The 27949-nt window shown below is 41.8% G+C and overlaps 1 protein-coding gene across 1 annotated transcript in view; it reads left to right on the top strand.

The window, feature by feature from the left end:
* LOC310860914 (gamma-aminobutyric acid receptor subunit gamma-3-like) overlaps positions 1–26058 on the top strand; it is a gene marked incomplete at both ends in the record, with an annotated part of 114214 nt that extends 88156 nt beyond the window's left edge. The window contains 5 exons of the mRNA XM_083768104.1: positions 5443–5525; positions 17022–17159; positions 19530–19682; positions 24339–24538; positions 25780–26058. Coding sequence (XP_083624230.1) covers positions 5443–5525; positions 17022–17159; positions 19530–19682; positions 24339–24538; positions 25780–26058 — 853 coding nt within the window. The remainder of the gene's footprint in view (positions 1–5442; positions 5526–17021; positions 17160–19529; positions 19683–24338; positions 24539–25779) is intronic.
* Positions 26059–27949: the final 1891 nt, after the last annotated feature.

Below are 27949 nucleotides of genomic sequence, written 5' to 3'. Positions count from 1 at the left end.
GGCAACTTTACATATGGTTTGAAGGACATTATTCAATTATTGTGTCTTATAATTGAAGGTCAGCAACAGTTGACTCCGTCTGTCATGACTGTTGTTGTAAAGCAAAGCTGTTCCTCTACTTTTCACAAGTATACGGTAGCGTCTATCTCTTCGACTGTTCTAAAACCTAATAAGGCTAAAGGTACTGTAGACTAAAGGTAACATTATTGCATTCTCTCTGGGACTCTCAGCTTTAAATTGAACTACTTTTGGACTCATTCTCCAGCTAAATGTAAATGAAATCAAATGGTTCCCGTCAATTGTACAAACTGTAGTTTCCCCCGCACCTTCCTTGTGTCAGGACTGCTGCACTTCACGACGTAGATCTCCGCCAGGCGTGGCTGCCTAGACAAACCTGGCGGAGATCTACGTTCCTGACCAAGGACACTTTTGTAGTATTCATTAATAAATAAGTTCCGGATTGTAGCTTTATACACTTAGCAGCAGCAAAGTGTTAAGGAGGGAGACATGTCACATGCTCAATTTGTAGCACTAGTCCTTACCCGTTGTGAGATATTTGCCCCCCCCCCTTGTGGCCGTGAAGGGTACTGCGCCTGGGTGCGTTTGTATTTGACTAATAAATTAATTAATAATCATTAATGTGTCAAATCGAAAAAAGGGCTTCGTTACGCCCTCCATATTCATATATGGTCAATGCCTGTGTGAAAAGTGGGAGTGATTGGTGCAGGCAGTAAGGAGTTACGGCAATGTTTCTGACAGACAGACACAGACATTCGGTTAATTATAGTATGATATGATGTTATCCAAGACCTCCTGCAGGCCAGTTAGATGTTACCATGGAAGCCACCCTGGTGGTGTTAGAATGAATGCAATTAGGACTGAGCCGTCTCATAAGGGTTAAATATATCTCTCAGCTTTAAATTGAACTACCCTTGGACTCATTCTCCAGCTAAATCAGCAAAAAAATTATTCATTGGTTTTACTTTTGGAATGTAAAGTGTTTTATAACATTTTCTTCACTATAAATGTTAAATGGTAAATGGTGCATTTATATAGCGCCTTTATCCAAGGCGCTTTACATAGTGCTTTACATTCACCCATTCACACACACACACACACACGCACACATACACCGATGGCGATGGAAGCCATGCAAGCAATTTGGGGTTCAGTGTCTTGCCCAAGGACACTTCGACATGTAGACATATTTTTAGAATACAGTTCAGATTCAGAACACACTGTCACACTCAGATTCTACACATGTGACAACAATGCACTTTTTTGTTTGGGTCTGTCTCTTATCTCAAATCAACAATGCAGCAAACCAGACCCCACTATACAAGGATAAAATATAGGATAACAAAACCCCATTGGATAACACTCTTGCCTCGACACATTCACATTACATTCATTTGTTAACATACAGCCCCACAGCCAGGGTTTGAACTGCTGGGGGGATGACTCCATGCCTCCCTGCTTCTGGTCAGACGGAATTATTACTTGCGCAAGCAGAGCGCGCAAGTAATAATTTCGCCCAGTCTCTTTCACCGTGACAGCTAACCCGCCATTTGATGTTTATGAAAAAAAACATCAAATCTGTGCCTGTTTTGCTGGGACCAGATTACACAAATGACCATATTTCTTACGTCATCATTGAGAGCTAGTCATACGTATACTATATACATAATCAGTAAATATAAAATAGCAAATTGTGCCTGATCTGCTGGGACCAGAGTATGTGGTGTGTATATGTATGACTAGTTCTCAATGATTACGTAAGAAATATGGTCATTTGTGTAATCTGGTCCCAGCAAACCAGGCACAGATTTGCTGTTTTTCTTGCATACGCATAAAATGGCGGGTTGGCTGTCACGGTTTTTGGCGCAAAGTAACCACAGTATACCGCTAATCAATTTACAACTACATACTCTAGTATATGTATATGTATACGTATGTCTTACGTCATCATTTAGAGCTAGTCATATGTATACTATATACATAACCAGTAAAAATAAAATAGCAAATTGTGCCTGATCTGCTGGGACCAGAGTACGTGGTGTGTATTTGTATGACTAGCTCTCAATGATGACGTAAGAAATATGGTCATTTGTGTAATCTGGTCCCAGCAAACCAGGCACAGATTTGCTGTTTTTCTTGCATACGCATCAAATGGCGGGTTGGCTGTCACGGTTTTTGGCTCCAGACAAGAGATACAAATCCAACTACAGATTACGGAAGTATTGTAGATCATGTATATTTTAACAAATGTGAAAGTATTATTACAGAAATTGTTAGAGACACATATTACTCTGATCATGATTTAGTATTAATATCACTATAATCCAAGATGAAATACATTTAAAACAATTGACAATTTACAATAAATAATAAAATTATTATACTGTATAATATATTTTAAATCAGTTTATATACCTTTTTTTCATCACATAATGATTTTATTTTCTTTGAAAAACTAAAAAGGGATCTAGAATATATCTACATCGATAAAACTGTATTTCTTATATAGATAGAAACTTGAACCATACTTAATAATACTAGGTGTTTATATGCATAAAGTAGGTAGGTAGCAAATAGTTACACCTAATAATTATACATTTCAAACGTTCCTTCACAGATATACTGAGATTTGACAGTTTACAGCGGTCGAAAGTACTTGCGCGCTCTGCTTGCGCACTAGTTGGCCATTTATGGCCTACTAGTGTGCAACAAGCAAGTATGCACTCGACAGAGTGCAGTTCTAGTTAAATACATGCATTTCCTTTTGTGAATGATGATATTTGATATTTATGTTTGATAATATCACAACTTAATTCAATGTAAAAATATATGTTAAACACATTAACCCATGGCAATTAACTTTTGGGTAATTTTCTTTCATAATTGAAATGCATTGCATTGTAAGATCTACTATTTTCAGTATTGGCCACGCTCACCCTCTGTTTTATGTTTTGTTGTACAAATCAAACCATGCATACAGCAGCAGCATACTGTATCAAAGCCTAGGTAAAGATAATTGTACACACTCATTTGCACATGTGGTACCTAGGTAATTAGGTATACAGTACAGTACATTCATGGCACTATCATGTTTTGGATGAAAGTAGCTGTTATATGGCATATGAACATCAATGCTTGTCATCTCATCCTTGTGTAACTGGTAACAGGGAATGACTTAAATAAACAGTCAGGAATCGGATATGGCAGCATAGACATGTGTTTTACAACAAGCTGTCAAACAGAAATTCTATGATCTTCTCTTGTTTCAGGCAGTTTATTGTGTTAATTAGATGTGACGGTAGGAGTGTAGGGTGACGGCAAGGTGAGTGTAGTGATGTGGAACCTACACAGTTCAGGTCTCCAAACACAATGGGCCAGGGGAAAATAAGTGGTTGTTGATATTGTTGTCCGACTCCCACTATCTCTCTCTCTTCTAAAGTCTTTATTCCCATGAAAGTTTTTCTTTGCCCCTATTACCAAGTACTTGCTCATGTTTTATTATTATTGGTAGCGCTGTCGCCTCACAGCTAGAAGGTCCGGGGTGTCAGGATTAGGGTGGCCACCTGCAAGACCTCAGAAAGGAGGACACTTTTGCGGGGCCCGACCCCCCCCCCCCCCCCAGGCCCGGCGCCACGGGGGGGCAAAGGGGGTGTTTGCCCCCCTAAATCAACCTCTTTGCCCCCTTAGATCAAATAGTTACAGACAAAACAATGGTACATTTCCAGGCATTGAAAGGAAGGAAGCCAACGAAATCGTGCGCCTCCGCCCTCTATAGATATGCAAATGTGGCGCATTGTCTTCATGTCCAATACCTGCCCCCGATTGCCCCCTCTGTCATTTCATCCTGGCGCCGGGCCTGCCCCCCCCCTCCCAGATTCGCTCCCCCACCTGCCAGATATTATTATTATTACTACTACTATTGCACCTGATTTTCACCACCATCATCTCCAGCATTATGTCCACAGAGAACATATATTATTTGCTAATTAAATTAACCTTTTTAAATTATAGGGTACCACAAAGGCCATTCATTTTATAATCAATTTATTTTATTTCATGTTTAGATATGTTTTATGTTTAATCTCTTTCTTGTGGGTTTTTTATAGTCTTATGGTCATCGGTGTGGGACATAGTATGATGCCAGTGGCAGTAGCCTATATGTTCACAGTGCTTTAGCCTCCCTTTCTTTATGATGTCGAGTTCCTTGCTCCATTGCTCATTAAATGTAGTTTTTCATTTGGTTTATTTATCTCTGCATTAACTATCCTAAAGTGATTGTGAGAGCACACATTCCACAACAAACAAACTGACCGTCCCACTGGCAGTGTTGCCAGATTTTGGAAGAGAACCAAGCAACCATGTCTATGAAAACAAGCCCAAAAGAAGCCTGACTAGGCTTAGTAGGCTATTTTATAAAACAAGCATTGTATATCACAAAAAAACGGACAATTTTGTGTCCGGCCTGAGGTTGGGTGGGAGGAGGACAGGTGGGTCTAAAACCGGACTGTCCGGCGTGAAACCGGACGTCTGGCCACCCTAGTCAGGATGCAGAGAGAATTGAACCCAATATGCAGAGTCACAGGAAACTATGTCGATTTCAAGAAAAATAGGCAAAATCTTACACTGAAGTAGAACTCAGGAATCAAGGCATAAGTCTCACACTTGAGTAGAACGCAGGAAACAGGAATGAATCTCATCCTCGAGTAGAACATAGGAAACAGGAATAAATCTCACTCAGGAAACAAACAGAAAATGACATGGTAGTCAAAAAGTAACATGCACCGACGACATCAAACTATGAACTGCCAAAGGTGGTTTGAAAAGAGTCCAGTTATATAGTTGGAAGGCTGATTGGAGAAATGTTCACAGGTGGGATGACGAGGGAGTTGGAGACAGGTGAGTAAATGGGACTGCAGTGTGGAATGGAAAGTGGGAGTGGCCAGGGCTGACATGGTCTGTGGAGAGACAGACCCTGACACGGGGTATCCCTGTCAGGTGATAAGAAGAGACCTCCTCCTGCATTGACGGAAGCATGAACTCAGTTTGGGGCTCTCCCTAGGTTGGCAGAGGGAGAGTCTAGGAGCCCAGGATTACAGTTTAGGCAATTGGCACCATGTGAAAAAAAACATTGTGGGATAAAAGTTTTAAAAAAAGAGGAAAGTGTATTATGATTTCGGGGGCCACTTGCAATACCCTTGCAACCAGGGCCCAGCAGTGGTCCCTGGTTGAGAATAGCCGAGGTAGAGTCTCTCTCTACTCTCATCCTGCTCTAGTGTCTTGAGAAAACATATTGTGATTTGATACTATATAAATAAAATGTGAGCTATTTACACCCAGATCAGATTTGGTTTGTTTATAAATGTTTCTCACAATCAGTTCATTTATATGTGATTTATAACAATGGTGATTCTCTTTCATTTGCAGGCTGACCATAAATGCAGAATGTCAACTCCAGTTTCATAACTTTCCTATGGATGAGCACTCCTGCCCACTCATATTCTCCAGCTGTAAGTATGATATGACCATTAGGGTTCCCGGTCACTTCCCCCCTGATGCTTAAGATATGAAATTGTATATAGAGGGTATGTGTGTGACATCATCACCATACCCAGAAGTTATGCAGGAATGCCTACCAAGTGGCAAAGTGACTTTCTGGCCTTGACAGCCCATACATCCAAACAGAAAATTCCTACACTATATCTGATTACATTAAACAACGTTAAACGACGTTAAACTCACTTTGACACTCGATTAACCACTCACTTTGTGTGTGTGCACACCCTCTATTGCTTAGACTCTGTCCATCCTGTCATTCCATAAGAGAGCGGAGATAATAATAATCTACTGGCAACCAATGAAGGGAGGCCAGTACTGGAGTAATGTGTTCACACCTGGTGTTGTGTCAGTAGTCTTGCTGCAGAATTTTGCACTAGTTGCAGGCGGGCTATGGATTTTTTGGGAGAATGGTTCTCGAATTACGTGGATTATAGACGTACATGCGTACATATGGAGTTCTGTGTCAGGCATGCCAAAATATGGAGTGTTGTGATGTCAGAACAGGCCAGCTCCATAATGGTCCAGAGGTCGGGCAGAGGCCTTTTGTGGCGGTTCTGGACAACCGTGGGTCCGACGGACTCGATACCGGGCTCGATTCCTGTGGGGGTGTCGAATTTGAAGTCGGTGGGGCGAACGGTTCTCAAGTTACGTGCATTACAGCTGTACACACAGACAGACAGAAACATGGTGCATTTCGAGCTTGGAAATTTGTTGGTGAGCAAAAATAGAATGAGAAAACTAATACACTACTGACAGCCTGAGTATAATACAAATGCATTTACAATTGTGATATGAAGGAGAAAATACTGTAGGCTTGATTGTTTATAATAGTAGACTGGGTTGGGATCAAGTTGCTTTGCAGGCTGCTGATCAGAATCAACTTTATTGTCACATCACAGTTTTACAAGTAAAAAAGTGGGTACAAGAAAGGGAAGAAGATAGGATATATATAAGGATATCAAGGCAAGAAAGAAGAAAGTATGAAGGAAGGAAGTAAAGGGATCCGGTCTAGAATGGATATGGAAACGATGCACACTTGTCTGTACGTGTGAATTATCGAGTTGCACCACTCAGTTGACACGCGTGTGACTTTTTAGTAACTACTTAAACACTGATGAGAACAGCATCACATAAAAAATAAATAATAATAATAAACTAAACTCACATTGATAAATCTGTGTTTTTTGGAACAAGCTACTATGAACGGCATTGAGGAGCAAGAGACAGGCAACAGAAGGGCAGCCGAAAGAAAGTGGCACAAGTCAAAGCTACCAGATGACCTTTCACACTTTCACTCACTCCTCTCTGCCTTTGCCCACTCACTAACCACTGCTAAAACCTCTTTCTACCACACCAAAATCCAATCCTGTACTTCTAACCCAAGGAAGCTCTTCTCCACTTTCACCTCCCTCCTTAAACCCCCTCCCCCCACTCAACCCTCATCCCTCACTGCTGATGTTTTTGTCAACTACTTCGAGAAGAAGGTTGATGATATCAGCAGCTCCTTTCCTCCCCTCCCACATAAAGTGGCATCTGACTCAACCAGCACCAACCCCAACATACCATGCATGTCCTCCTTCTCTCCTCTTTCCCCAGACGAGGTTCTACAACTAGTAACATCCTCTAGACCTACCACTTGTCCTTTTTTTTTTTTTTTTTTTTTTAGATATTTTTTGCGGCTTACGCCTTTTATTGGTTTTTGAAGGGACAGACAGTAGGCTGACAGGAAACGGGAGAGAGATGGGGGGATGACATGCAGTAAAGGCCGTGTCGGGCTCGGGAGTCGAACCCGCGGCACACTGCGACTGGATTACCAGTCGGGTGCCCAGACGGTTACGCCACCGCCTGGGCCCACTTGTCCTCTTGACCCTGTCCCGTCTCCAATCTTCCAGACCATCGCACCTGATCTGCTCCCCTTCATCACCTCCATCATCAACACCTCAGTAACCTCAGGCTGCGTCCCATCTGCCCTCAAGTCAGCCAGAGTAACACCACTCCTCAAAAAACCAACCCTTGACCCCTCAGATGTCAAGAACTACAGACCGGTATCACTCCTTTCATTTATTTCTAAAACCATTGAACGTGTCGTCTCCAACCAGCTCTCTCTCCATCTCTCACAGAACAACCTGCTGGATCCCAACCAGTCCGGATTCAAGAAGGCCCACTCCACAGAAACTGCCCTGCTGGCAGTCACAGAAGCACTACATGCTGCCCAAGCTGCTTCCCACTCTGCAGTACTGATTCTCCTAGACCTATCAGCAGCATTTGACACAGTGAACCACCAGCTGCTCCTAGAAACCCTAGCGGAGCTAGGCATCGGTGGAACGGCACTAAAGTGGTTCTCCTCCTACCTCACCGATCGGACCTACCAGGTTTCCTGGAAAGGTCTGCTATCATCCCCCCGAACCCTCCAAACTGGGGTCCCACAGGGATCTGTACTTGGTCCCCTCCTTTTCTCACTGTACACTAAATCCCTTGGCACTATCATCTCTGCTCACAATATATCCTATCACTGCTACGCCGATGACACACAACTGTTCCTATCCTTCCCCCCCTCTGCCACTCAGGTGGAAGAGCGCATCACTGCATGCCTGGCTGACATATCACAGTGGATGTCCTCCAACCACCTCAAGCTGAACCCAGACAAGACTGAGCTTCTCTTCTTCCCAGCTAAGTCCTGCCCTATGCGGGAGCTAACTATTTCCGTAGACAACGCCCTGGTAACGTCTGTCCCAACAGCCAGGAATCTTGGTGTTGTCCTGGACAGTCAGCTCTCGTTCAAAGCTCACATCACAGCTGTCACTCGATCATGTAGGTTCACACTCTATAACATACGACGAATTAGACCGTTCCTCACCCAGGAATCAGCCCAGCTCCTAATCCAGACAACAGTCTTGTCAAAACTCGACTATTGTAACTCCCTCCTTACTGGCCTACCAGCATGTGCACTTAAGCCTCTCCAGCTGATCCAAAATGCAGCAGCTCGCTTGGTCTTCAACCAGCCAAAATTCTCACATGTCTCCCCCCTGCTCCGCTCCCTCCACTGGCTCCCGGTCGCTGCCCGCACAGAATACAAAACTCTGATGCTGGCATTCAAAGCAACCAAAGGTATGGCTCCCCCATATCTTACAAGTATGATTGAACCCTACAAACCCTCCCGCACACTCAGATCAGCCAACGCAGGGAAACTGGAAGTACCCTCACTAAAAACGCCGGGACAACGCTCCACACGTCCCAAACTCTTCTCCCTTCTGGCTCCAAAACTGTGGAATGCACTTCCCATTGCAGTCAGAACTGCAGCATCACTCCCAATCTTCCGCCGTAGCCTGAAAACCCACCTTTTCAGACTCCATCATGGCCCATAGCACTTACCCCAACCCCTTAGATAGCATTTCTGTTGGCTTAGATAGCATTTGACACAGACTTATAGCATGTTATGTAGACAGCACTATAATTGTATTGTATATAGTCATAGCACGCCATAGTACATATGTATAGCATAGTAGTGAATATGTATAGTTTATTATGTATAGTGTATGTATAGTTTCATCATATAGATATTCCACTGTTCCTTCTTAGCTTACGCATGTTTCATGATAAATGCTTTTATGTGATGTATTCCCATGCTTTTGTTCTTGCTTAAATGTAAGTCGCTCTGGATTAAGAGCGTCTGCTAAATGCCTAAATTGTAATTGTAAATTGTAGTATTGTCTGACTTTGTGAGCTGACAATGACTATGGTTAAACCAAACCTTCAACCATTCAAATTTACAGAAGCATGGAAGGCACAAAATAGAACACAGAGGTCTGCTGGAGCCTGGAAATGACATACTGTATGGGCTAGGATGACAGGGAGGGAAATGAACATTTATGTTACCAACAGCACTAGTACGCGCTTTGCTTTTCACATCGCTGACTACGTCGGAGGTCGGCGGCGGGATCCAACCCCCCCTGCCAGCTATTATCATACACTTTATACTGTTTGTGGTGAAAAATGTCTCTCCGCTAATCTCATGTTTTGAGGAACAACAGTAAGAATGTGTGAAAATTAGGATAATTTGCAAATGCCACCAAACATCTCTCAATCAAATAACCAGCGGCACTAACAACTAAACAGGAGCTATTTCTGTTGCGTGTTTGTGCTGTCCTTTTGAGAAGAGGCTATGAATTTGGATAATAATGTGCTATTGTTAGCACTGTCATTGACATTTGCCAGTTCTATCTGCGATGATGCCAGGAAAAGTGACAGCTGATTCAACATGCTGAAACGTTGCCACAGCTCTCTGTACTGGAGCCTGATGGGCCTAAAGTGCAGTACAACATGCTGTTATCAGTACATGTGCAAGTGAACAACATTCAGAGCAAGACTTGACAAATAAGCAAGGTACTGTACTAAATTAGCCAAAGGGTGGCGCTATAGCACTCAATTGAAAATGCAAATTGTGAACAGGCATAGGTCATGAACTGCTTGACCGTCAGCAATAAAACTTTGTTACACATTTGTGTCTCCTCAAGCTTTTGACCTCTGACCATACTGAATTGTATGACAAACTCTTAACATCTATCTACTCCTAGGATTTTTGTTTTTAAGTTAGAAAATGAATGTTTTATGAGACAATGAAAATTGCAGTTTTATGAAACTTTACAGTATGGTAGAGGGTCATGGCACTGAAACCAGTCTATTTGGCCAAAGGGGGGGCACTATAGCAATCGTTTGAAAATGAAAACGTTGAACAGGCCTAACTCATGCCTCGTTTGGCCAAAAGCCATGGACCTTGTTTACACATGTGCCTTGACTCATGCGGAACACATCTGTGACTTTTACCAGTAAGCTCCGCCCTCAGAATCTCCGCCATTTTGAGCGGCTTCAAAAATGTCTGTCTGTCTGTGCCTGCGGAACGAACAGCTCTTTAGGTACTTTAAAGTTTTGGTACTGCTGGGTGACCTCAAGTGGCACTGTTTAACAGCCTAAAAGGGCCAGCCACACTGAGCACTAACTGTAGCCAGCCAGCTGTGTTTTACAAAGCTGCTTGACAAAGCAAGCTGGGCTATTTTCTCTCGGGATCGCTTCCACAACCGTAGTCACGACCTGGCGTCCTGATTGGCTGCCTCGTATCTAGGCAACCAGGCACTTTTAATGCCAGCAACAACCCATCGTCTAAACGATCGCGTGTACCAAGGGATAACAGGCAGGTGCCCGCACGCACGTGACTGCCATCGTATACTGACTCAACTGACTCAGAGCCTTGAGTTCCGCCGCAACAAAAACAATTTAAATACTGCAGGAGAATTAAACAAAAGATAACGTGTTCTTGACTTATTATTGTGAGTTTGGTTTCGCCGCCGTGTTGCCTCAATTCTTTAGGGTAACTACTACATCATTTTTGTTTTGATTGTATTGCTGTATTGTTGTACTGTTCTTTCTGCTTTGGCAATGTAAACGTATGTTTTCTCATGCCAATAAAGCCCTTTGAATTGAATTGAGCATAACAGACAGTGCAGCGCAGCTAAGAGCACATGCACACCCATTCACACACACATTCATACAGTACACCGATTGCGGCGGAAGCCCTGCATGCAAGGTACCAACCAGCACATCAGGAGCAATTTGGGGTTCAGTGTCTTGCCCAAGGACACTTTGACATGTAGACAGGAGGAGCCGGGATTCAAACCGCTGACCCATGGATCATTGCTCTACACCTGCTCAACTGTACTTTCTGAGCCACAGTCGCCCCATAACAGTCCATTTGCACAGTCTCAGAGTTTATTATAAACGGGTCCTTTGGTTCCATTTTGTAATAGGCTACACTCACAGTACAGTCACCTGGACAGATGCTGTTGTCCCACACGCGGACACATTTGTCCCTTTATTTTTCGTTTCCTACATTTCATTATTTCAAAACAGTTTTTCATGAATTAAAAACAAATTCTATTTCAGTAATTTCATGAAGAAATAAAAGAGAATTTTAAGAAATTAGGTTTAATAAGTAGGCTAGTGAAAATAGATCAGTGTGTTGCATTGCTTGTAGATTTGCTATTTTTTGAGTGGTGCAACCACTCCTACAACCAGCTTGCAATGTCCTCGTACGTGTTTGTGTGTCTGTGTGTGTGTCTGTCTCGTACTTGTTTGTGTGAGCATGAGTATGTGACTTAAAAATAGCAGTAGGGGGCGCCAGAAACAGTGAGAGGGGTAGTGACTCTAATGAGAGAGAGTGAGAGAGGTAGTGACTCTAATGAGAGAGAGAGATAGAGAGAGAGAGAGGGGGGGGGGGGGGGGGGAATTGCACCACTCAGTTCACACGTGTGTGATTTTAGAAATATACAACGTTTTTTGCCTGCTAGCAACAACATAATGCTGTGGTTAAAAATTGGCCCATGGTAACAGCAATGGCAGCCAGGCAGACTAGTAGGACAGGTTGATTCTCACGGTCCATTCAAAGTGGGCATTTCGGCGGGGATAATGCCAATAGCCAAATGCCTTTTAGAGAGGGGCTTAAAATGTTGCACTTTGCTCTCAAATTTGAACTTTGCACTTATTTTAAAAGGGTCTATGGTGTGTCTGGAATTAATCTATAGTTTTAAAATAACTTGAGGGGGTATTCATCTGCTGCATGGGTCATCTTAAAACAAAGTTTTTAAACTAAGTTGTTTCAGTGAGTTGCATAACTTGCATTTGAGTTTTATTAGTCGAGCTCTAATGGGATTAAAGATTAGTAGGTTTAAGTGGGATTACATTCTGAATTCATTACGATCATTGAATTTGGTGAGTGGGAGACCATGAGCTAATGAAAGTCATTTTGGGAATCCATGACATGAGAACCATTTAAATCCCCTTATCTATAGAGTATGCGCTTTATTAAAGAAATTATCACAAAGCGGGTGTTTTTGAAGTAAAATGTTTAATGCCAGACAGACTCAGCAAACACTGTAAATACACAATATATGTACAGTAAGGGACAACCTTTTACATCTTGGGACTGTATCTCCTCATGTCTTTCTAATGGTAAATGGTGCGAAAATAGCCGATCTACAAGCTCAGAGCACGATATGCGTTTTGATTCCTTTTGATGTTTGGTTCTTACGGTCTGTGAACTGTACGCTGTTTGAGAGTTAGGCCAGGATAAAATATGTAAAATGAAACAGACCTGGCGATGATTGTTATTTGCTTAATGGCAGGAGAATATCTGTGCAGTGTGCACCCAGGATTTTCGCTAGATATTAAATCAGATCACAGAAGTGGATAACATGAGCTCTCTTTCATTCTTCTCCAAAGACATTCTCGTGTGACGTAACCCACTGAGCAATTGTCGGCATTTAGACGTCTAAATGATCGTCATGGGGTAAAAAAAAGGTCCATATAGTTATAGTCTATAGACGGTCTACATTTAGACCTTGATTAGCCAGGTAGACCAAATGTAGACCGTCTATATATAGACGTTGAAACGACATTGTTTCAACGTCTAATCTAAGCCTAGACTGACAATTTTTACCCCAGACCATTTTTTTTGCCATTTAGACGTCTATTAGAATACAAAAATGCTCAGTGGGAACTGACGCGAAACCTGGGAATCAGAACTTTTAATGTACCCATTTTGGGTCAGTCAGATTTGAATTAGGTTTAATGCAAGGATTAGGCCAACCATGCAGCTGCACAGCGTTATTAGTCACCATTAAGTGTTTGGCATGCTCACCATGGCTGGACTCCAGGCAATAGGAAATAATTGGTTTAAATCGTGGGAATGGCCTATTGCCTGCCTAAGCCAGATGTTATCCTTTGAAAATGTATTGAGTGAGTGACAAATAAAACCCTCTTGAATCTTTAATATTTTGGAGAATCTAATAATAGAATATTTACGTCGTGGCACCAAATGGTGTTATCATCTACAATCTACATTATAAATACGTACCGTGTTGTGGCGTATTGATGATGATCAATATATTATTAGATGAGGTCAGTAGTGGCCAAATCAAAATCACAAATTTATACTATAGAAAAAATAGGCGAACATTTGGCCAAATTAGATTATATACAAACTCACAACGCGTTGCATGACACACTGAGCTTGGAGATTGGCTAATTTAGGTGTAGAGGGGAATAAGGAGGGGACCAAATATAGACTCATGGGGACCCCAGTCAACAATACATGTAGGATTTAAGTGGTTAACTTTGGATATAGGCACTCTTGAAATGCAGACCAATTCACAGTATGGCTTACACTACACTACAGGATTTCACGTCTATAAGATGTTGATATACCATGCATGGTTTTATTGTGAATTCTGATGCTGTCATTATTGCCGATGACAAAGACATGGGTGTACGCTCTTTACTCAGCTAAAGATTAAGTAACATCAGGCAAAGGAAACACTGCTGTGTGAATGGTGCATACAATGAAATCATTGTAGTGGGAGTGGAGTGGTGTGCACAGATATTTAGAGGGGCAGGTGCTCAAGTGAAAAAAGGGCACCTTGTGCAGAGCGTGGAACCGGCCGGTTGACTTAATAGTGTGAGATTTATAGATTTTCGGGCATACATAATATATTAGAAGCTTCTTTTCTTTTCAAGAATTGATCAATGTCACCATGGTCCACATACTGTACAAAAAAAAAGTCTTATTTTTTTTAAGGGCACATTGCTGTCCAGAGGGCAAGGGCAGGTGGTGCTCTAGCACCCCCTAGTGTCAATCTGTGCACGCCACTGATGGAAAGCATATCTGTTGGTACCCATTATACAGAGTAATCAATTATTAATCTTGCTGTTGTACATTTGGTTCTCTCAGAGTTCATTTGAAGGATGACCACTACCTTTATCCCAGCATGCGCATAGGAATGGAGCATGTTGATAAAATAGAAGATATGGGCGATATGTTATCTACTCTGGATCAATAGTGTCCTCCCCGGGAGATGAATTCTCTGCATAAGGCCCTTGTGAAGTGTTTGGGGTTTAATACCTGTACCACCCACCAGCACCCAGCCTGCTGTGATTCATTATACCCATTTCCTCACCTATGGAAATGACTAGACATTAGTGGCTCCCAAATGGGGACATGCTGATTAAATCTGCTCAACTTTTAGGCCATCTTGAGGAGTTTGGAATAGTCAACCAAGTTATAGACCATTTTTCAATACCTGTACTTAATTGTTAACCGCTTAAACCTTCTAGACCTGCACAATCACACAGCGATGCGTTATGAGTAGGGTTGTCCCAATCCGATCACGTGATCGTAAATCAGGGTCGATCACGTCATTTTCAAATGATCGGAATCGGATCGGGAGCTAAAACACATGATCGGGACATCCCTAGTATCAATATTACATCCCTATCATGATATTAGACTGGATATTGTCTGTGATTTTCGATATTGTACTATTAACATGTATGTTTACGCTATGAGTTAAATGAACACTGGCTTTGGCCAGTGTTCATTTCATCCAGAGATGAAAATCGGCCTAGGCTAATTTATATGAATTTAATTTGGAAATTGAAATTAAAATGGCTGAGAATCAATAAGTTAAACTGTAATGTGTACACTATATTTAATTCACAGAAAATACAATAATATAGCACATACGGTAACCATTTTTGAGACAGGGCTTGGTTTTGAAAAGCCTACATTTTGCACTAAAGTAATATTGAAAAACAAAATGTAGGTTTTAAGGCTAGCATGGCATTGTAGAAAAGTGGACTAGTGAGAGATGAGATTGTCTCTCCTTCATTGCGGGACTGCGTGACTCTGGAGATAGTTACAGTCGTGAATGATCAGCTTCAGTCAGTGTTTTAGTTCGTACCTAGAGTGGTGCATTATCTCCGCTGTGCACAGCACCACAGGGGAACTGTCTTTATATCGATGGTGTTGTTCAGCTGCTTTCCATGTGCGGCACAACAGTACAATGTGTTGTTTTGTTAGCCTGCAAGCACAGCCAAGCTGTTTCACGTAATCGCGTTGGACAAATGAAACCAGCCGGACCAACGTTAATGGCTTAATGCACGTAGGAGCCACATTTTCAAACTATCCACTCGTTGCGACGGACCCGACGTTATAATAGATGTTGTGAGTGATTATGTGCATGTGTGCAGACGAGGCAGCCAATCAGGCTAGGCCGTCAGTATGACTAGGGCTAGACTAGGTAGGTTGTCTAGTTTTCATGAGCTTTCATTAGTCAGGTTTCACCTTACAAAAAATAAATATCGAATCAGGGAAAAAAATCGATATCAGCAGATACTCAAAATCAATCGGATTGGGAGCAAAAAAAATTGCCAAACGTGTCAGCCAAATGAGATATCAGCAAGTGTTATTACACAAATTGTAAATATGTTCTTGAGGTAATTGTTTATACCCGAAAATCACGAGGGCTAATTTGACCTCTAGGTGTGTCACCTCTGGTACACTGGGCGAATCAACACCTCCAGGTATCCGGACTGAACTTGGCTAGAGGCTAAGTTTTGAATTGGAATAGTACTTCAGCTGTGACAGATGATGTTTCACAAGTCTATGAGAACACAATAGCCGATAAGACAGATAAAGAGAAACGGCCATAGATAAACATGCACATTATAGAGAATTTAACAAAATGTAAATGTCATGAATATTGAAAAAGAAAATAATTTTCATCCAATTGTATTCTTCCGGGTAGAAATTAAATACATTTGTTACTATGAGCTACATGTTGAACATTACAGCAGTACAATCACCTAAACAGCAGTACAATCACCTAAACACTAAACAGTGTATGCACAGCACATGCATACAGCTATATGCAAAGCTATACACACAAGAGCTATCTGTATGAACACATTACACATTAACACATTAATACCAAATGAGAGCAAATGGAAGCAAATGTTAATGAAATTCATTCATTACACGTGTTTGAATACAATTAGTAGTTAGGGCAGCATCTTCCCCCCTCAGTTAATTATTTTCTTAATCGGAAGCCTATTTCAAATTGCTAGTATGGCATGTTTATAATTAGTTTGTCGGGGTTAGTATGAATTTGTGTCTTTTTCAGCAAAGCCATAAATGTAACTATAGTGTCATCATCCAACTCAGGTAATCAATGTTAAAAGCAATGTCCATCCACCATGCACATCGTGTGAAGGTCAGGCCTATCCCACCAAGAGTACATTATTGAACCAAACCTTTCATTTACTCTTTCCGGCTGCCTCTGTCTTCATTCCAGACCGTCTTTTCATTAGCTGGCCTGCAGCATGAGACTAATGTTGTTCTGGGTGGCCCCTAGGTCTGTGCAGGGGGGCATCCATCATGACAATGTGCCATGTGGAGCACACACACACACACACACACACACACACACACACACACACACACACACACACACACACACACACACACACACACACACACACACACACACACACACACACACACACACACACACACACACACACACACACACACACACACAGTATGCTCTGTGTAATTGCAGATGGATACCCACAGGACGAGATGATTTACAAGTGGAGGAAGAACTCTGTGGAGGCAACTGACCAGAAGTCATGGCGACTCTATCAGTTTGATTTTATGGGCCTGAGGAATACTTCGGACATCTTAAAGACCACAGCAGGTAAGCTCGCCATCTCATGTGACAGTTCATTGCCATAAAGTAAGTTATGGATCACAAAAGTTAAGTTATATAGCACTGGTTCTCATCTGAAGGACTGAAATTACTATGTGTCCATACAAGATTTGTGCTGATAAAATGTTGAAAAAATATTCCCCCTTTGCGTTGCACTGTTGTGCGTTGTGCACTTGCAGATCTGCTATTCTCGTGGGGTGGTTTAAAACAGCTGCCTGAGCCCTGAGCTGGAACGTAAGTGGGCTGCCTGAATTGTGTATCTTAAAAAATTTAAACAGAGGGAGCTCGAGCCCCAAGCAGTACTGGAGCCAGTATCGGATGAGGACGTCACGTCAAAGTACTACATGTCTTTCTTTGGGAACATTTTTCAAATTATTAAAAACAAAGAGTGAACAGTTGAGTCCATAGCATGAAGTTAGTAGGCCTACATGGTCAATCATTAATAGTATATTAAGAAGAAGACGATGTCTCAGCATGTAGGCAGTAAGCAGACACTGTAGCTGCTTGTGCCCTCAAGCCACAGTCAGGAGCTTTTCTAGATCTAGAGCACAAATCCAAATCAGGGATCAAGGAGCTTCATGGTGTGGCTGTGTTGTGGTGTGTTGGCTGTTTTGCCTTGAAATCCGTGAAAAATCAGCATAAACTAGAAAAAGTGCTCTTCTGGGCACACGTCTCCACCAGGAGAATAGGACTGTGTGAGATGTTTGGCAAAATGTTTAGGAGTAATATATATATATATATATATATATATATAACATTTTTTGCAACAATTTTCTTCATTTTTTTTGAGGAAATGCAGAGCCAGATCACTCATAGCATCTCTGAGGATAGAATTCTGGATGAACGAAACGGGTCACTCCAAACTTTGGAAGGCAATGTTAGTCAATCAGTGTAGAATCTGATCACATGACTACAGAGATCATGTGTACCGCTTTGCTTGAGATTTGGATGAAATCTGTGCAACATAAGCAATGTGTTATAGAAATCTGTCTCATGGTGGTGCTATAACCGGCAGATGTGGAGGGATGCAGGGACAATGTTTTTCCATGGCCTCTAGGGAGTGCGCATACATAAGTTGTATACCGATCGATGCAGTTATAGCTAAAAACAGGAATTGGCCTGTTATAGCACCACCATGAGGCTGAAATGAGTGGCATGACGTCCTCGGCCTAGTGGAAATGTGCGTGTATAATTTCACGGAAATTGCACACCATTTGTGATTTGTGTAATTTTGTTCAAAACGGACCAATCATGTGAGCTTTGGAAGCCAATCTTAGCCATGGGAAGATGGGAAATGGTGCGGATCCGTGTTGATCACATGACTATGGAGATAGTGTATACCGAATATGGATACAATTTGTACGAGTAATCTACAGTGCCTAAATGGTGGCGCTATAACAGGCCGTTGAAGAATATTTGGGGCAGAGGTTCGTCGTTGTCATCCAGGGAGAGTGTGTGCAAAGTTTGGCATGAATCGGGCCAACGGTGGTGGAGATTAGCTGGTAACGGACGGACGGAACGATGGACGGACGGAAGGACAGACGGAAGGCCTGGTGGAGACAATCAGCAAAAAAGACAATTTCCGCACGCATGCGCTTTGCGCACACGAGTGTGCCCCAAATTGGACCCCTCGGAATTGCCCTCTGCGTCCTTGCTGGCAATGGTTGAGAAATGACAGAGTTACCGTGTGGGGGTCGCCAGGGGGTATAGTATACTATACTGTACTGACTGTGTGTGTGTGTGCGTGTGCGTGTGCGTGTGGCTGTGACTGTCTTTGGGTGACTGTAGTGGAAATTGGTAGTCTCTGTATATACAGTATCTCTTCTACATGGAAGGGGTTGAAGTCCATGTCCTTTGTTTTGAGAATATTCAGCTGAAGGAAGCTGTGTCCCAGCATTCGACAATGTCAGTGACAACAGCTCTGAATTGGACTCTCTTCTCCTGCCGCAGAGTGACTATCATGTGGACAAGTCTTGGCAAATTTGATAATAAATGTCTGCCCTTGTGAAAACTCTGGCAGTTTGTCTGCAGAGAAACAAACATCCCTGAGGCCTCCAGTGTCCAGATTTGCACCATCTGTCGCCACACCCACCAAAGCTGCTTTCGTAACACTGTCTGTCTGTCTGTCTTTTTATAAATATTGAACCATGAGTATCGGCAAGAGCTTGATGTGAGAACTACCATGTATCGTTTGTAAGAGGTTATATTTTCCAATTTCTTAAAAAGTAACCCAATCCTGCATCAATCATATTTTTCTGTATTGTTGCGCTTCACCTTGGGAACAGCTTTGGACGTGGTGTTAAAAGTTACACCTCTCATTTAAGAGCAAACCTCTGTGACCATTTCCATTTTGCACAGGTGATTATGTGGTGATGACCGTCTACTTTGACCTCAGCAGAAGAATGGGCTACTTCACCATCCAGACTTATATCCCCTGCATCCTCACCGTCGTCCTCTCTTGGGTGTCCTTCTGGATCAAAAAAGATGCCACGCCAGCCAGAACGGCCCTAGGTACAAGTTATGTCAATCACTCTCTTAGGATACATACGTATAGCGGTGGTTCACAGCGTGGAGTTCGGGTCATTGCTGGTTTCAGAGGGTCCCCAGCTAAGTTATTGATAGTAACCAAACTGATCCAAATTGAAACTGGTCTGTAACTCAGAGTGTACAAATGGATACTCACAGTCCATTTGGTTCCATTTGTTCAATCTCGGAGTTGCGTAAAGCATCCTCTGTGAGGATTTTAGTGTAGAATTGGGTAACAAAACGTGGGTCTGTGGCCTAATTCTAACTTGAAAATAAAAGTGAATCAATGCAGTATGTACAGTACACTTAATTTCCACTGTTAGTTTTTGTTTCATTAAAAAGCAGCAGTGGTGTTACATGCTTTTTTGTGTTTACTTTTAGTTGCCTTTTTATGTGCTTTTTATGTCCTCTTGTGTACACAAAATGAGAATCCGTTTTACCTTCAATCACACTTTTTTGCTTCTGTTCTTTCATTGCTTTTTTTCCTCCATGCTGTCCATTTGTTGTGCAGTCCTGTGGAACACTTTGGTGAAGGTAATCGATCTCACTCCTTCTTTCGCCTTTGTTTTATTATTTCATTCCGCACATTTGAGTTTGAGTGATGCTTGATTGTGCAGTACATTTATATGACATAGCCATTTAGCTTATTATATTATCTGAAAGGGACAAACCTCTCCACTCACAACCTCACGTCCATATATTTTGGGCATGTCATGCCTTGTGTGCATGAATCACTGGCAGGACAGCGTCTTTGTAAGAAGGCAGACTGGCATGAAAGTGTTTCCATATTCGACAGGTTTATGTTTGTTTGTATGTATGTAAAGTAGGTTTGTTTGTCTGTTTGTTTGTTTGTACACCAGCCTTCATCTGCCTTTGCAATGCATATTGCCCCAGGCAGATACAGTGATATTAGTATCGCTACGCGAGGCTAATTCAGCCCGGGATGCTTGACTGACTGAATGACACAACTGATAATTAACTACATGGTAACACCAGATATTTTTTGAGACTACATTAACATCCAAGGGATTTTCTTACGGGTGACTTTTACTTTTACTGGAGTAACTGGAGTACCGGTATTTGTACTTTTACTCACGTATGGCTTATATCAACTGTATACTTTATGCACTCCTGTTTTTAACTTGTACGGCAGAATTGGAAAGCAATCAAGCAGTTGCAGCTTTGTAACATGCTGGCTGGATGGCTACCTTCAGGCATCACATTTAACGGTTAATGTTTTTTTTGTTTTTTGTCATAGTCTTGTTGCCCCCGACATCATCTTGTTGAATACCACTGTCCTATAGGTATACTAAGGGTCTGCTATATGACCTACTGTAGGAGGGTGTCAGTGACAGACGTATTACCTGCTATTACAGTATTTCCACCCATTTAAATTGATCTGCCCTTGGTGATCTGTTTGAGGTGCTGTAAATTGATGCACCTCCTGCATCCACTTTCCCAGCTTGTGTTGCAGCTTGTAGATGGGTTATTTTTGGAGCACAATGCTGTGCGCAACAAAGTATAAATCAAACGTAAATGTCTTTTGCCACAGCCCACCCACCACAATTGCTGCAATTTTAACCTTTTTTTCATAATAACATCAACATTTAGGTTGTGTGAAAGCAGAGCAAAGTATTAAAATACTACTACTACTTCTTTACTAGGCTTTTTTTTTTTTTTTGCTTTAGGCTTTAGGCTTTTGTGCTTTTATTGATAGTTAAAGTGAAGACAGACAGGAAAGAGGGAGAAAGAGAAGGGGAGAGACATGCAGCAAAGGTCGGCATGAACGGGACTCGAACACGCAACGCATCAGGCCAGAGCCTATGTGGCATGCGCCTGAACCACTAGGCGCATGTCAGAGCATCAAGGGAGTGTGCCTTATAGAGCTGTGCCTTATAGCGCCACCAGAAGGCTGACTTTTGTAAAACAATTTTTTATACAAATTTCACGCAGATCAGTACACACAATCTCTATAGTCATGTGATCAAGATGGAATCCATTTGTTTTTTTACATATTTCATCCTGATTGGCCAAGATTGACATCTAAAGTTTGCAGGAGTGGCCCGTTTTGAACAAAATGCCTAAAATCATGAACGCAGCGTCCGATTGCTCAGCTGTGAAACTTGCACGCACATTCGCACTATGTTGAGGAACAAATGCCACCCTTTTTACATTGCCCTATTATAGCACCAACCGGAGGCCGATTGTTAGTCCTACAGATTTTGTAGTTGTGTGATCAAGATACATCTGTCTGATTCGTCATATTCCATCAACATTGCTGGCCCACAATAACCTACCTGACCTGGCGCAGACCTGTGCTCTGAGGAGTGAGAGTGCTTTTTGTGAAAAATGCCTGTTGCTGGAAAGCCTTCTTTTTCTCCATGTCACACTCCCATATCTCTCAACTGAATAGCTGTGATGAAAGGAACACCTGATTTGTAGTGCCATGGTAAAACTAGACTGAGGCAGTGTCAGACAGATCAGGACACACAGACAAAGGAATGGGACAGGGAGAGAACATGAAGGATGAGTGCAATTAATCTGTCAGATTAAATAAGTCATTATGCTATTCGCATCTGAATGTGGGAGGAAAATAGATATTTGCTTTTTTTCAGGCTTTGATTGATGGTGTTCAGGAGGAAGAAGGGAGATAACAAATGGGTTTGATGCAGGCAGGCAATGTATAGCGTTCCTGGAGAGGGACAAGGACAGCGTAACACATGTGCTTATCAATCTGATACCAATTAACCCATTAAGACCCGGGGGTGGGATGATACATTATTTTCAAGGCAGTATGTGTGATGCTGTTGGTGACGTCAGCATGTTGAAAGCATGGGGAACAGTACACAGGTGGACTGCATTATGCTTTTGTAAAGGTCGTGGCAAAACCTGCTAATGGCAGGTTTTGTCCTTGTTCCGCTGTAGGTACTTGTTGTCAGGGCACCATAAGTGGGAAGCTGAGTATGTCTAAAGTAGTCTGAAAATGACAGTGTCATTAGAATATTATTATTAAGTATTTGTGATGGGTTAAGGGCTGATACAATTATTTGTGTAGAGGGTGTAAAGGAAGGGACACGGGCCTGAGGGGCTCCAGTGTTGGTAATGACTGTCTAAGACGATTCCGTCTCTATTTTAACAGCCTGTGTTCTATCGCTGATGAAGTAGCGAATCCAATGGATGAGGAGTGGAGGAAGGTTGAGGTGGTATCAAGTCTCTGGATCATCTGGTGGTCCTGAATGGTGTTGAAGTTGGGGCTGAAGCATCATCCTCTGTCTCTTATTTGGCCCTAGGCATACTGGGGGGGGGGGGGGGGTCGAACCACTTTAACCCTAAATACCGTACCTAAAGTAGTTGACCGAAGTAAAAATTGCAGAACTTGTAGATCTGCTATATTTATGCCAAATATTGCCCCAGAATAGGGACACTAGGCGAAAATGTGAGGTGTCAACCTCAAATAGATTTGGCCCGGCTGTTACCATAGAAACCTCAGAGAAACAGATCGAGGGAGGGATGTTTATTTGCTACTTGTGATGTTCACAAGGGAGAGAGAGGAGAAGGGGGAATGGAGACTGAAGGCAAGAGGAAAGAGCAAACAGCTAGAAGAATCTTTAAAGTTTTTCTTTGTTGGCTTAATTTTTGTTTTAATCTCTGTGAACCTGACAAAAAATATTTAAATTTTTTTAACATGTTTTTTTTGTTCTAGACAGTCTGTTATTTCTGGTGAGCAACATGATAAATAACAAAGTATAGGGTTACATCTTCAAAATGTCACCAGTGCTTAGCTGGCTAACTTTGGTCCCAAACGGCTATTTGCCATTGTGCCTATACGGTAAGCCTGATAGCCTGGCAGCCGGGGGTGTGGAGTGTGAAATGTGGTATAGTTATTTTTTTTTTACAATTTACAAACATTCATGAATCCACTTGCTGACCAGCTGTCAGTATTGAGCAATGTTTTTTTATAGGATGTTTTTAGCCCAAGGACAAGGAGTGCAAAACTAATGCTTGGAATGGATTCAGAATCATGAAAACCCCCTAGTTTGACATGCAACATGCTATATAAAGCATAATGACATTTTGAACCCCGAACCTCGGGACCAAGCAGGTACCGAACCGAACATGCTTGGGTACCGGGTACCGAATCGAACATGGGTACCGGGTACCGAACCGAACATGCTTGCTTACCAGAAACCCATTCAAATAATTCAATTTCGGTTCTCCCCATTGGTTCCTACAGACGCACGCAGTCACGCACTATTTATTTATTATTTTTCTTCCCTTTTTATCCTATCCTTGATGTTGTTTACAGTAAGATATATAGAATTGCTCAGAGTCTCAGGCATATATTTGTTATTGTCATTGTCAGTAGTAGTAAGAGGTAATACAGAATAGATAATAATAAAAAAGAAAACATGTACAGTAGCTCACTGTAGTATCCACAAATAGGGGACCGTTAGGAACTGGAATCGATAAGCAGAACCGGAATCAGTACCAGACTCATACAAATCCTAACGATTCCCATCCCTATATGACACGGTTGGCATAAAAAGTTGCGTTGGCTCTTCCCTAACATTCTCCAGGTCTCCCAATATAAATGATGAATGATTGCTAAGATGTGAAACTGTCTTGATCTGGTCCTCACAGGTATAACCACGGTGTTGACCATGACCACCCTGAGCACGGTGGCCAGGACGTCGTTACCCAGGGTGTCCTATGTCACTGCAATGGATCTCTTCGTCACTGTCTGCTTCCTCTTTGTCTTCGCCGCTTTGATGGAGTACGCCACGTTGAATTACTACTCATACAGCGCTCAAAGACCCAGCTGCAGCAAGGCCAAGAGATCGGTAAGGTTGTCCATGAATCGAGACTATAGGGCCGTCAAATGTTGCATTCTTTCAATTGCAATTAACCTCATTGTTAATAACAATTCATCTCTATTTTAGCCTGATTTATACTGTTCTTTACTGCTAAAGTATATATGTGTAGCAATGCAATGCGTTGTATGAGGTTTTAGGTAGAATATTAATTCACCAGCCCTATCAGTCAGTGACTCCGTCAGTCAATCAGTCAGTCAGTCAGTCAGAGATGTTCACATTAAAAAGGCTGCTGTGGACCAGTCCAAAAAATGCACAAAAGATCAAACAACCAATATTAGTGTGAGAGTGTGCTACATGCTCTGATGATACTGTACAATCATGTTCTATATGTAGTAACCCATCAATCTTGTGCTCCAGACCAATTCAATTGAATGTTCATATGAGGGTCCTTGGCACGGTTTTTTAGAACTACTGATTTAGAAGGCATTTGTACAATCAGCCTTAGGTCTTAAATGGATTAAAAGCCAAAAGAGCTTGTTTAATTGCCAACCTATCTTTGGAACTTATAAAACATCTATTTAAAGTGGAACGAGTTGGACTCAGACCTACTTTGGAACTACTTCCCAAATCCTGTGACTGTATAGATCATTAATTTTTAGGCCAACAGGCCAATCTTTATCTCTCACTCAGTGACTCATGCAGTCACAGATGTTCACAGGATTGAAAGACCATTAGCTTGGTCTCAATCCATCAGGCATGATGCTATGCTTGAATACCTTTGGGAGATCTTACTCCCCATAGGCACATACAGTATAGTGAGTATACTGTATGTGCCTCCAGCACTAAACTAAACACTGCCAGATCTACAGCAAATGTACTGCTCTACTGACTGACTCAAATATTACTAGTTTAGGCTTTTTCTTCCAAATGAGCTTTGTTTCATTGTAGTGTTATGTTAACATTGTGGTCCACTTAAGATTTGTATATTGTCCATAATACCTAGTTGGGTCTAATTTATGTGTTGCTGCCTTCTTGAAGGCAACTTGTTTATGTTGAATAACTTCCCAAATCTGTGATTTGTTCCCAGTATATTCTGGAGAATATACTGGGTTCTCCCCATCTCTCCAGGTCTTTAATAAACAGAAAACACATTTGACCAATCAGGAGAGAGTATACAGAGAGTTATACAAATTTGTATAAGCCATAGTTGCAAGTTCTATTCTTAGATGTTAATTTGACAAATTATTTCTCTCTCTGTGGCATTTCAGAACTACTCCGTACTGGACGTGGGTTCACCACACACGGTCATCACACTGAACAACTCGCTGTACTGGCAGGAGTTTGAAGACGCTTGTGTCTATGAGTGCCTGGAAGGCAAAGACTGCCAGAGCTTCTTCTGCTGCTATGAGGAATGCAAAGATGGCGCATGGCGACGAGGCCGCATTCACATAGATCTACTTGAACTGGATGCCTATTCCCGCGTCTTTTTTCCCACCTCCTTCCTTTTGTTCAACATTGTCTATTGGGTGGGCTATCTCTACCTTTAGCACTCAGCAGGAGGCACTTAAGGAGGACTCAGAAAGCACAGTATAAAGCTCAATTTATAGTTGGGTGCGCACTGGTGTCATGCACACTGGTGTCAAAACATAAATCAAGCTTTAGATCATACAAAAAATAAACCCTCCTTAAAGGTACAGTAACACCATGTGACTTCTTACCCGATGTAATTATCCTAACATAGTCAGGAGGACATAATTTGCCTGCAGGCCTTTCCCCAACAGAGATTTCTGCCTTTTTGACTTCAGGTATGACAACATTGACGACATTATTTATTCCCTTGTACACGTGCAGGGTGACGCAAGCAGACTATTTCGCTAATAACAGTAATACCGAAACAAAAGAAGGAAATGTGCTTTGCACTGCGACCCACAAAATGTCTCAGTCGAAAAGATGACCATGTGGGTCATTTCTAAGACACTGGGACGTCATCACATCAGTGGCACATAACTCAAAACCAGTCAACGACACATCTGAGGACATCTAATGAGAACATCCAAAACCACTCACAGTGCCTTCCTCTGGAGGGGTAGCCAGCTATGCACAGTATGTTGCAGGTAAACTACGACCTATTGACCTATCTGGCTTTGACTGATTGCGGTTGTCATTCAGACAACTTTAGATTTATATGAATCAGCCACTTATTCATACACAAGCCCTTAACGCTCGCATGCCAATTTCTCTTCGCCAGAAACCCCTCATTCACTCCTCTACCACTATTGGGCCTAATTCTTGCTTGTTTCATACTACAGTGTTGATTGCCGACAATAATGGTTATCCAATAACATTTTTGTCGCTTACTGGCAAATTTATAGGATGTTTCCCACAACAATTGGGAAAATGTCACATTCCTGCATGTTCCACAACAACCATTTCCAGCCAGAATACTAGTAACAGGAATCAGATAAAGATTTGTTTTTCATTAGCCGAGCGATGATTGTATGGCCTCCCATAAACCGTCACACACATCTACATTGTTATTAGCACACTGCTACCATTATGTTAAGATGAAGACTGTAAAATGTTGCAGCTTTGATGGTGAACTTAGACTGTATTGGCTGCCTATGAAATACAATACAAGATTAATTTATACACATAGTAAAAGATCAGTCATCATCTACTCCCTTATTTACACTTACGTGCAATGTATAATTTATCATATCCCTCCAGCAATTATGCGTTGGTATAATGCATAATACTAGCCTTTTAACATTGTGTGTCTTGTGTTTTGATTTCATTAAGTTTAGCGACTATTGAATTGCCTTGGGGTACCCTCTCCACTATACTATAATTTAGGAATATACATTTACCTAAATTATAATGAAAACTTTTGAAAGAGGAAAACCTCACATCAGTAAAGGTTTCATCTTAGCTATTGGCAGTATACTGAAGTAGAATGTTTTAATATCCTTTATTGAGCCATTCTTTGTTTATTATACTTGCTACAATGTACGTATGTATCACGTACTGTATGTGCCAGGTCGTTACTTTTTTTCATTCACCGCATAACTTCTTTGGGAGCTGCTTTGTGTGTGCAAGCTTCGTTTTCTGTCAGTTGATACATCTCAATTATTATATTTATTATATTCTTTATGAAGGGAAATGCAATAAGGTACTCTGAGTGGTGCTATACTATACTATGACCCTCTCATTACTGCTTTGGGAAGGAAACACTATTTAGGCAAAATATGTCATTCAAGGTATATAAATGTTTTTGTTTTTTGTTTGTTTTAACCACTTAAATGTTAGATACTTTTAACTTGGTCCCCTACTTTCCCTCTCACCTCTTCTCATTGTGAGCTTGTAGATCAGCTATTTCTGCCAAATGTTTGAATATGTTTGTTGCCCATTATGACCTAACGAGAATATGGTTAAAAATGT

Source organism: Protomyctophum parallelum (genome assembly GCF_964188405.1).
Source record: "Protomyctophum parallelum genome assembly, chromosome: 6".
Taxonomy (NCBI): Eukaryota; Metazoa; Chordata; class Actinopteri; order Myctophiformes; family Myctophidae; genus Protomyctophum; species Protomyctophum parallelum.
The sequence above is the reverse complement of the archived record's forward strand: the minus strand, read 5'-3'. Positions and strand labels throughout refer to the sequence as shown.